General features: G+C 45.3%; 1 protein-coding gene across 4 annotated transcripts in view; it reads right to left on the minus strand.

Annotated features, from left to right (window-relative positions):
* Positions 1-219: 219 nt before the first annotated feature.
* The window catches only part of ARL13B (ARF like GTPase 13B), a 669,439-nt gene continuing 657,550 nt past the window's right edge, over positions 220-12,108 (minus strand). For all 4 annotated transcript variants that reach the window (XM_078657718.1, XM_078657719.1, XM_078657716.1 and 1 more), the window contains one exon: positions 220-2,179. In XM_078657718.1, the coding sequence (XP_078513844.1) occupies positions 2,103-2,179 (77 nt within the window). In that variant the 3' untranslated portion in view covers positions 220-2,102. The remainder of the gene's footprint in view (positions 2,180-12,108) is intronic.

Here is a 12,108-nt window from a genome sequence, read left to right on the forward strand (position 1 = left end):
ACTTTGATCTGTTTCACAGTTCACAATTTCTTTACTCAATCCTGATTAAGAGTATAAAAAGAAAACTTATGTTTATTGATTGCACTTACTGCACTGAATATTGGAGTGAGTCGCTTACTCAAACATTATGTTGTAAACCGCCTTTGATTGACAAACCTGAGATGTTTTAACAGCTAATCACTCTTTAAGTCACCATTGAACAATTAAAACAAACCAGTGTTTTTCTCATCCCAAATAGGGTAAATAAATTCTCTATTGACCTTATTTTGCACTATTGCTATTCTATATGATATTCAAATCATTATCATGAACTTGACGCAAAATGATTTCAGATTCTCATAACAATAAAAACGGTGGTTTTGTATTTGCCCGTAAAAACAGTTTTTCCCCCACATACAACACAGGTTCGGCTACCTCTTAATAAATTAAATATTAAATCTTTTTTGCATGACTAAGGCTTAAAAACCAATAAAGGGAGGACAACAGTGGAGAGGCAGGTTCCCTAGTATCCTAGAGCCAAAGCTCCACTTTCATACTGCATTCCCACAATCCATGAACAGTTCTGTGCCTCTGAGGAAACACAATAAACACTTGTTCCAGCCTTATCCTATAGTCAAAGCTCCAGGTATCCTTCTGTTAAGGATTACATTTCTACCAATCTGCATTTTACTGTAAAGATTTCTCAATAATAAATGATTAAGGAACAGAGAAATGTGACACAGTGTTCTACACAGTAAAAGCAGAATCCCGCAACTGTGACCTGATTCTTCTACTCAGGCACCAGAACCTCAACTTCACTCTAAATGGAATGATACCAGTGTTCAAGGAATTATGGAATTAGGAAAAGGGTAGCACTTTGAAGGACTGCCTAGTCATTTCAAATCAATACGCTCATCCAATTGACTATGAGTGATGCTACATTCCAGTAGGCAGAGATTGTATTAATATATTAATAACCTCCTGCTTAAAGAAAACCTGCTTTGCTAGATGGTCCCACATCAGAATTTGAAGCACAGCAGCCCATTTTCCACAAGTGTACCAATAATGTATCGTCTAGCCTCTTTCTAAGTGCCAGTATAATAAGGTGGAATAAACGAAACTTTATCGGACTGTTTAATATTAAAGGCAGTCCATGATTCTTTTGTTGCTGGTCTCCTAGTAACACTGGGTCCATTGTGGTGACCATTACGGAGTTTACCTCACACAAAAAAGTGATGGCGCTAGTTGTTATTAACTATACTAATTTTAAAGTTGGCACTAGTTGCAATGAACTAATTTTAAAGTGCAATAAAAACAAATTAACAAAACACAAGAACTGCAAAATGCCATATAAATTAAAAATGATGTCACTGTATATATATTGTTAAATATATTTCAAAGAACAACTCCACATCATGAAGAGTACCGGTTAAACAAATCTTGTTGGGAACACTTCATGTGGACAATGAGGATTTTGAGAGAAAAAGCAGATATGTAAAAGAAGCAATGGCTGGTACAGAGCATTAAAAAAACATAAATAGGATCTATACAAGCTGTACAGTTAAATGCTGTATAAAATCTACTCTTACCAGCTCAATTGTCTGGACAATGTAGTTACATTATTTACATTTCTGAAAAAGCAGGTGGGACCAGACTAAAAAATATAACGAAAACCATCAACATATTACTAACTCTTCAGCCACACTTGGATACCATTTTCGCCAAGTGCATGTAGATTCCAAAAGCGACTCGTGGTGGTCTATAAAAATACTGTTCTGATATACACATCCAAAACATGGTTTTGATGTTGACAAGTACCAATCACTGCAGGTCGGAAGGATTAGTCTGCAACCCTATATGCTGTGACTGGAAATACTGGCGGGTAAAATGGACCTTTATCTCTTTCCATACGCAAGTTATCTTAAAGCTCATTGCGGTTTGTCAGGATTCGCTTCAGTGAATCATTAAAGCCATAGGCTGTGGACCATAGAATTTCTGAAAAAAGTTGCCGTCTCCGGATTACATAGAAATTTTATGTATTGGTAGTCACTTCCAGCTCACATCAAAGGCTCCTTTTCGTTTTTTTAAGGAAATATTCTGCGAAACTACAATTGAGCGTCTTGTTAGGAGATCACATCCTGAGCTTCACTGTTGGGTCGCTGTCGTAGAGCAAGTGGAGGCAGCGGCTTCCCATAAAAATCTTTTGAAGACAAACAATGAAGGGGTTATAAAAAAAAGAGCGGTTAGTATTATATACATAAAACGTTTCATGGCAGACATGGAAGTGGTCACAAAAATCTAGAAACATTCTGTTTAAAGAAAGAAAGCAAGTAATAAATGAAAATTAATGCAGAAATGTGAAAATACTGGGTGGCTTCACCTCACATATTACATCTTTAATGACTGAAGTTTAGGCAGAGGAAATTAACATCGAAGACATTTCTATGTAGAATAAAAGCTTGCTTAGCTTATTTAATCCAACCACCATGAAGACCCTACAAAAACACAGCTCAGCCTGGAGTTGAGCCAAACAAACAGCTGTGTCTAGTGCACTATAACATGTAGGTTTTAAGGTATTCTGTGTTAGCATTTTTCAGTAAAAAAAAAAAGAAACACAACAGCGCTGGCGCAGAATCAAAACTCCTGAGGTTCCGGCATATGAGGAGGAAGAGAGGGTCGTGCTGTACATGATAGAAAAAAAGAACGGTGCAAAGGAAAACAAGCATTAGCAAGGACAATTTGTCTCACCTTTAGGACCCACTGGCTTTGCCAATGGTTTTAGCTATGCAGTAAACAATGCAGCTAGGGGACGCAACATGGAGAGTGGGTAAGCAACAGGAGCGCAAGGGAAGCAACATGCAGGGCAGTTAGAAGCAAAATGAGGGCATGCGGGGGGAAGCAACAGAGAGTGTGTGGATGAGCAGTAGCAACACAAGGGACCAGCAAGGGAGCAAATGGAGACAAAGCAATGTGGTTGGGGTGGAAGTGAACAAACAGGAAAGAGCAAGGTGGAGTTAAAGTGCACAGAAAGCGGCTCGAAGGGCACTCCAGCGAATAGTGCCGCCGATGTGGACACAGCTCTTGTGGAATGAGCTCGGACGTCCGGCTTTGTCATGGCAAAAGGCAATTGCAGATGATATCCATCGTGAAATGCTTTGTTTGGAAACCCAGGACCGGGGCTGAAACATCTGTATCATAGCTCGAATGACTTGAGTTCTCCATTGCTGGGGGAAGGCACACAACTGCACTGTATACGGAATGGCTGAGAAGGGGAGCATCTGTGAAGGAGTCTGTCGTGACATGCACACGTTTGTAGTGTACCCCAATTAAAAGAGATTCTTCGCCATTCTCTGGAGGTGGGTGTCGTCTGCCTCGGTTGAGTCAACCTTCAGCAGCCTTTCGTCAAGGTATGGGAAGAGTGGAAACCATGACCTCTTAAGATGTGCTGCAACCACCACCATTACTTTCAAGAACACCTGAAGGGCAATAATAAGGTCAAAAGGGAGATGAGCAAACTGAAAATGCGTATGCCCTTCAAGGAACTGCAGATAGTGCCTGAGGGCCTGCAGGAAGGGTATGCTTCAATGACTCATCCTACAGGTTTAACGCTATCATGAATATCCAGGGTCAAAGGCAGCCTAGACCTGGGCCAGAGTGATTAACTTGAATTTGTCTTTCTGCAGAAAGATATTGATAGGGCGACTCCCTAAAATAGGATAAAGGCCTCTGTCCTTCTGTGGCACAAGAAATCAGCAGGATTAACAACCACAGCCTACTTCTGAAGCTGGCACCCCCTCATTGGCTCCTTTTACCAGAAGAGCTTGCACTCCCTGCTGCAAGAGGGATATGCTGGTCCTCAATCGTTTTGAGGTTGGTGGAAGGTGCGGTGGGGTGACAAGAAATGGAAGGGCGTAAAGCCGCTGGACAATCTGTAAGACCCACTTGTCTAAAGTTATTATCCGCCATCCTGGCAGAAAATTTCAGCTCCTGCCCCGACTGGGTGGGTGTTACCCCGAAGAACTGGCTAAAGATGCGTTGAGGCTGCAGGAAGGACAGGAGGCTGTGCTGCCCCTGTTGTCCACATGGTCTGTGGGAAAAGGCTGAAGGGTGTCTGTCAGGGCTTCATATTAGGTAACTGGTGGTTGAGAGGCAGAGGCACGCGTCGCATGACTATGGTGAAAGAGGAGCTTACTTCCATGGCACGGCCCAAAGGTGAAACTAGCCCAGTGGTGTGGTGTCCAGACCACTGGCATCATGAAGGTTCTCGTACCAACCGTCATCTATGTACGATTGGCTAATTTATCACCAGCGTCATATGCATCATTGTAAGATCCCGTTCCAAATGAAGTGTGACTGGATTGGGCCCTTCCTTAAGGCAAAGTATCAGAATCTGAAGGGTTGACAAAGGCGGAGGCTCAAGGGAATCAGTGCATGGCCTTGGCCAAAGTAATGTTGACTCTGAGTCAGAGAGCACAATAGGATGTGCTTTGTTGTCTGGCATCAAATTTGAATCTCCACGGTCTGAACTTCCCTGACACGAGGATCGGAGCAGGCAGCAAAGCTGGCGCAGAGCCCATAGCTGGTCCAACTGGTGCCATGGGTGCATGTGCCGGCTTAGTCCCAGTTGGAAAATCTTGCTGTTCCTTGAGGCCCAGAGGCCTGCAGGAGCTGGTTGTGCCAAAGAGGTGCAGCATGGCTTCACAGAATTTTTAGATTTGCTGTGGAGTTGCAGATGGCCCTGTAAACTTAGGTTGCCTCAGGACAAGCTTTGGAATTGACTCCGAGGGGAAAAAATTCTGGAGGCACATTGACACCCTTATCTCTTTTCTGGAGTTTGAGAATGGCAGGAAGGTGCCAATTGTATTTAGACTTTGTATGCTTTTACTGTGACTTACCCAGAGACTTTGCCTGCGACGATGATCAGCCACAGGAACAACTTGAGGAACAAGACCTTCCCTGTGACCAGTCACAGTGTGGAGTCTTGGTGTTCAGAAATGTAGCACTTCGTCTCAGAGTTCCATATAGGCTTGGGATTCATCAGAGGACAGTTACTGCAGACCTAGGATTAGTGTACTGGCCCCAGATACCACAAGCAGACTTAATAGGGTCTGTCACACACATTTGCTTGTGACAGTTCCTACAAGGTTTAAACCTTGTAGTCTTGGGAGGTGAAATCTTCCCTTAAACACTGGATTTTTAAAAGAATTTCGAGAAAAAAGTTTTGTGAAGTGACCAGTGATCGCTCCAGATCCGCAGCTGATTGAGTGGAAAGAAAGGATATGTCCCATGTGTGAGTGGCCCTATATGTGATTCTGTAAGTCACATCGGAAGTGGAATGAAAATGGTGTGGAGACGTACAATGCCGCTTACAGGCATGAAGGGGTATTGTTATGTTAATATGAATTTATAAAGCGCGTTATCACCCAGAGGTCTCTAAGCGCTATCAGCGGACGTCCAGTACTAGTTTAGAGCGAAGTGACCTGCTCAGAGTGATCCCCATGACTCTAAGAACAGTACAGTTTTCAAGCTCTTCCTGAAGCGGAGGAGATTTGTTTCCTTACGCAGTTTAACAGGGAGGCGGTTCCATGCCTGAGGGACTATGGTCGAGAAGGCTCTAGCACCCAAGGATGAGCAATTATACCGGGGGCAGGCCAAGTAGCAGGCGTCTGCCGACCGGAGAGCCCTACTCGGGGTGTAATTAGTCAATCGGTCCTTAATGTAGCTATGGGCTGAGCCATGAACAGCCTTATGCGCAATACAAAGACTTTTAAATTTAGTTATCTGTATGATCGGGAGCCAATGTAGGTCCTGCAGTAAGGGCGTGGCATGTGTATGTCTGTTTTTTTTTTAAGATTAGTCTCGCCGCGTTGTTCATTACCACCTGAAGCCTGGCCAGAAGATTTTTTGGTAGACCATAATTTAGAGAGTTACCATAATCGAGACGTGATAGAATCAAGGCTGAAACTGCCAGTTTAAGGGTGGCAAAGGACAGCAGTGGAGACAGTTTCCGAAGCTGACGCATTAGGCCCACAGTGGTTCCAACCACCACCAACACTTGCTGTGTCATGGATAGCAAGGCATCAATCTTGATACCAAGGCTTTTTACGGTCACGGCAGATTTGGGAAAGGGCCCCAGTTCTGAAGGTCATAACAGGTCATTCCAGGGGTTTGAGACTGTGGTGATCGCTAAAACCTCAGTTTTCTCAGGGTTGATTTTTAGCGAATTTTCCGACATCCAGTTGATGGTGATTTTGAGAATATCTTGCATTCTCAGGTAGGCCCTAGTTGAATGGTCAATCTGGATCAAAATTTGAGTGTTGTCGGCATAGTTATAAACCCTGCAGTCCATCTGATTCAGTGCTGCAATTAGTGGCTGCAGATAGGCATTGAAAAGCAGGGGAGATAGGGCTGAACCCTGGGGTAGAAATGCGTTACTTACCTGTAACTGCAGTTATCCAGTATTGGTGTCTTTCATAGATTCACATGCCTGAATCATTCCCCGTCGTCGAGATGGGAGTCCCCGGTACATAGAAAAGTAATGTCCTATAGACATACATAGAGAAAAGTAGGCCTAAGGGCCTTGCCTTAGTAGCCTATCTATGTCCTGTTGTAAAAAGGACCAAACTCCTGAAGGTAACCAATCAGCTACCACCTCTCTTTAGAACCTTCCTGCCAGGAGCCTCAGTCTCTCAGATTTTCGTACGCACCAAGCTAGGTAGACGTAATATATGTTATAGAGGGAGAGATGAGACCTTCCTGGGGAGGCGGGAGGGTTGCATGTGAATCTATGAAATACACCAATACTGGATAACTGCAGTTACAGGTAAGTAACGGATTTCTTATCCAGTATTATGGGTGTCTTTCATAGATTCACATGCCTGAATCAGAGTAGCAAGCAATACCTTATGCACATTTGTGATGGAATATTATGAGCAGTCTGAGATAATACATATCATGAGACTAGTAACCATCAACAAGTACAAAGAATAAAGTAAATAAATGTGCATACCAGTACAGGATGGTGGGAAGGAGGAAGGCTCATCTTACTGGAATAGATGGCGAAGTACAGCCTGGCCCACAGCTGCATCCTGCATCAGTTCCGTATCCAGGCAGTAGTGTCTGGTAAATGTGTGCGGCGATTTCCAGGTCGCTGCCCTGCAAATGTCCAGAATAGGCACTCCAGCGAATAGTGCCGCCGATGTGGACACAGCTCTTGTGGAATGAGCTCGGACGTCCGGCTTTGTCATGGCAAAAGGCAATTGCAGATGATATCCATCGTGAAATGCTTTGTTTGGAAAGTGGCATGCCTTTTCTTGGTCTGCTGAAAGCGATGAAAAGCTGATTCGTTTTTCTGAAATGTTTTGTTTTGTCTAGGTAAAATTTAAGACCTCTTTTTAGGTCCAAAGAGTGAAGGGATCTTTCAGCTGCAGTACTGGGATTTGGGAAGAATGATCTGAGTACGAGTGGTTCATTTAAATGGAAGTCAGAGGGGACTTTGGGAATGAAGCGAGGATTAGTTCTCAAAATCACTCTGTCTTCTTTGAACTGCATGAAAGGATCTTGTATGGAAAGAGCCTGTAACTCACTGATCCATCTCGCTGAGGTCAAAGCCAAAAGAAGTGCTGTTTTCCACTAAATGTATTTCATATCAGCCCTATGGATGGGCTCAAACGGGTGTTTCATCAATTGGTTGAGTACCACATTAAGGTGCCATGTTGGTGGAACTGTTCGTGGCCGTGGAAATGATCTATAGAGCCCTTTAAGGAATTGCTTTATTAATCTGTGGGACCACAGAGAGGGTCCTTTTGAAGTTCTTGTAAAGCGGGAGATTGCTGCCAGATGAACTCTGATAGAGGCATGGGCAAGTCCCGATTGTGCCAGATGTAATAAATATGGTAGTAACTGCTCCGGAGTGATCCTTAAGGGATGGAGATCGTTGGCCCTACACCAAACGCAAATGCGTTTCCATTTCAGGGAATAAGTCTTGTTTGTGCTGTCTGCTCTTGCCTTAGCTAGGACATCCTTGCACTCCTGCGGGATGTTTAGTTAGTAGAACTCTCTGTACTCAGGAGCCATGCCGATAATCTGAGAGATTTCAGATTCGGGTGGAGTACCTGGCCGTTGGACATCGAGAGTAGAGATGGATGTTGGCCCAGATGGATTGATGGTTGAACTGAGAGGCGACGGAGGTCCGTGAACCAATGCTGCCTCGGCCAGTATGGGGCAATGAGGATCAAGGTGCAGTGGTCCGTTTTCATTTTCCGAATTACTCTCGTTATCAGGGGAAATGGCGGAAACGCGTCCGCAAACACGTTGCGCCATGCGATGGAAAATGCATTTCCTAGTGACCGCGGTTTGGGATGCCAGCTTGCGAAGGTGTGGCATTTGGCGTTCTCCTTGGTGGCAAAGAGGTCTATTTGCTGTCTCCCCCATTCCGAGAAAATGTTGTTCAGCACTTGTTGGTTGAGTTCCCATTCGTGGGACAGAAACCTCTGTCTGCTTAGAGCGTCCGCTATGACGTTGTCCTTGCCTGGGACATACTCTGCTGTTAGTGTGATGTTGTTGTGTACCAGCCAGTTCCAGATGTTTTGCGATTCGCGAGATAGTGTTAGCGAACGTGTCCCTCCCTGCTTGTTCAGGTAGTGCATTGTTGTTGTGTTGTCCGTTCTTACAAGCACTGCTGAATTCTTGATGCGAGGGAGGAAGGCTTGGAGAGATAGGAGAACCGCCCTCAGTTCTAGGAGGTTGATATGTAGTTTCCTTTCTTGTTCTGTCCACTTGCCACCGATTTGTAATTCTTGAAGGACTGCCCCCCATCCTTCTAGAGAAGCATCTGTAGTTACGACATGTGGAGTTGCAGGCAGCAGGAACGTTAGACCTTTCGATAGGTTCTTGGCTGTTTTCCACCAGAGTAAGGCCTTGGTTATTTTTCGAGTAATGATGATGTGATCCTCGAAAGAACCTGTACATTGAGTCCACTGCTTGGTCAAGGCCTCCTGGAGGGGGCGCATTCTGAGCCGACAGTGTGGGATGAGTAGTATGCAAGAGGACATCATCCCTAGGAGGGACTTGAAAGTGCGGACTTTGATGGTGTTCCTTGAAGACACTGCGGTGGCCAGAGTGATTAGTTTGTGTTTCCGTTCCCGAGACGGGAATGCTTTGGAAGAGGTCGTATTTAGAGTCGCCCCCAGGAATGTTATGACCTTGGAGGGCTGTAAAGTTGACTTCTCGTAGTTGAGTGTCAGACCTAGACGTTTGAAAATATTGAGACAGGCGTTGGAAGACATTTGTGCGTCTGTCATAGATGGTGCCTTCACCAGCCAGTCGTCCAGGTAGGGGAAGACCTGGTGTCCTTGCTGACGTAGGAAAGCTGCCACGGGAGCGAGGCACTTCGTGAAAATGCAAGGCACTGATTTGAGGCCGAATGGGAGGACACAGAATTGGTAGTTTTGACCTGCTACTGCGAATCTTAGGAATTTTTTGTGGCACCTGTGTATTGGGATATGGTAATATGCGTCTTGCAGGTCTAAAGACGTCATAAAATCTCCTTCCTCTAGAGATCCCAAGATTTCCTGGATGGTCACCATCCGACACGATTGGCTCTTCAAGAATGTGTTGAGTGCCCTGAGATCTAGTATGGGCCTCCATTTCTTCTTTTTCTGTTGTATGAGAAAGAAGCGGGAATAAAATCCCTTCCCTTTTTGAGCTGATGGAACTCGCTCTATTGCTCCTTTTTGTAACATTGAAGAGATTTCTTGAAGGAGTAATCTTAGGTGCCTGTGTTGAATCTTGCGAGGAGGAGTTAACGGGGTGATTGAACTGAATTCCAATGAGTGTCCGTGTTGGATTAATTGGAGTACCCACCGATCCGTTGTTATTAATCTCCAATGGTGGAGGAAGTGTGTCAATTTTCCTCCGATTTTGAAAGAACGAGATGGTGGAGGGACTGGCTGTTGGAAATGGCCATTGGCGTCCGCCGGCTGGTTTCCTCTGGTTTTTCCCCCTGAAGTTTGATCTTCCGTAGGAGGTCTGGCGACCTTGTTGCTGTTGCCGCTGCTGGTATTGCGAACGGTTTTGAGTATAGGAATAAGAGGATTTTCCTTGATATGATCCTCTGTAAGAGGGTTGACCCCTGCCCCTGTGCCCTCGAAAGGACTGGTTTCTGAATTCTAATGTGCCGAGAGATCGCGCTGTGTCCGTGTCTTTTTTGATTGTAAGGCCTCATCTATTTTTTCTCCAAATAGGTGTTGTCCGTCATAGGGCATGTCCAATACTTTGGTTTGGACCTCCTGGCGAAAGGATGTTGCTTTTAGCCATCCTTGTCTGCGCAAAACTGCTGCACCTGCTAGCTGTCTAAATCCTGTCATTGCGACATCTACAGCAGAATCGATGATTTCTGATGCTAACATTTGTCCCTCCTGAAGGAGCGATTGAACCTCATCCTTCAATTCTGTAGGTATTTCTGCTAGGTACGGGACAATGTCTTCCCACAATTGTCTGTTATATCTGCCTAGCAGCGCAATGGCGTTGGCTATCTTGACTGTCATTGCTGACGTTGTAGAAAAACGTTTGCCGATGCCGTCCAATTTCCTGCCCTCCTTGTCTGGTGGTGCTGACAGTGGAGAGGACGGATTCCTAGAGTTCTTTTGTGCGGCTTGGGTGACTACAGAATCCGGCTTAGGATGTGTATTAAGGCAGGTAGGTGCTGTTGTTGGTGCCTTATATTTCTTATCCAGTCTAGGTACCACTATTGAAACCGATGCAGGTGTTTGCATTAGTTGCTGACCTTGTTCCCAAATGTGATCTATTATGGGAATTGATCTAGCCGTCTTCTTGATTGGATCCTTAAAATCGTATAGGAAACAGTCCGTTTCATGTGATTCCATGGTCATGTGGAACCTAGTGGCTGCTCTCTCTACCAAATTATGGAATCCGCCAATATCCAGTGGCGGAGATTCCGAAGTATTGGGTTAAGGTGTGGCTGGAGAATGAGCGATATAATCTTCATCGTCTCTGTTATGGGACAGGTCGTCTCAAACATCCCCTTCTTCTGGTTCCTCGCCCTCTTCATCAGAAGATTGAATGTGATGAACTGTTTCCCTCTCTTGAGGAATATCCAAGGTGGTGGTCTTGTTTTTGGAGATGGTTGCGGTCTGGATGATGCTGGAGATTTCTCCGTAGAAGGCCGTAGGTGATTCAGGGAATCGTTTTTTATAGTCTTGGATCAAGAATTGTAGATCGGTGACTATAGCTGCTGGAAGGCAGATCATGGGAGTGACTTGTGACTGGACTTGTGCGTGAACAGTCTCTTCGGTAAAAATGACCTGATCTCCATCGTCATCTGTGCTCTGGCATTTCACAATGAGATCCGATGGGCTCGTAGCTTGATCGAACTGGTCATCTTCTGATTCATCATCTTGTAGCAGACAAGATGGGGGTAATCTCTGTACCCTACTTGGAGATGTCAAATCTGGTGTAATAGGGTTTTTAGTAATCTTTTTTGGCGGTATCAAATCTGATTTTTTCCATGGCGTCGACGATGTTGTCGTCGTCGACGACGTCGTCGTCGGTGTCGTCGACGGTGCTGACGTCAATTGTTTTTCCATCGTCGACGATGAGGTCGTCGACGGTGCGGTCGTCGGCGATGTTGTCGTCGACGGTGCTTTCGGCGTCGACGGTGACTTCGTTGTCGACGGCGTGCTAGTTGACGGTGCCTTCGTCGTCGACTGCGTACTCGTCAACGGTGACTGTGACGTTGCTTTTACCGTCGTCGATGTCTTCGTCGACGGAGCGCCAGATGTCGATGGCGTCTTCGTCGACGGTGTATGTGTCGACGGTTTTTGTCTCGTCGTCGACGGTGTCGTCGTCGATGATGTCGACGGAACCTTGATCAACGTCGATTGCTTTTTTATAAGTATAATCTATGACAGTGGCTTACCCGCCGTCGACGTTTGAGTGGTCGTCGTCGTCGATGAAGAGGCTGACGACGCCATTGTAGTCAACACCGTCGTCGTCGATGTGGAGACATAGGTGGTTTTTCTTGAAGAAAACGTCGACGAACTCGTCGTCGATGACTGCGTTGGCTTTCTGAAGGCGGGAACATCCTTCACAGACGTGACAGATTTTACC

The sequence above is a fragment of the Lissotriton helveticus genome, chromosome 8 (genome assembly GCF_964261635.1).
Source record: "Lissotriton helveticus chromosome 8, aLisHel1.1, whole genome shotgun sequence".
In the NCBI taxonomy this organism is placed as follows: domain Eukaryota; kingdom Metazoa; phylum Chordata; class Amphibia; order Caudata; family Salamandridae; genus Lissotriton; species Lissotriton helveticus.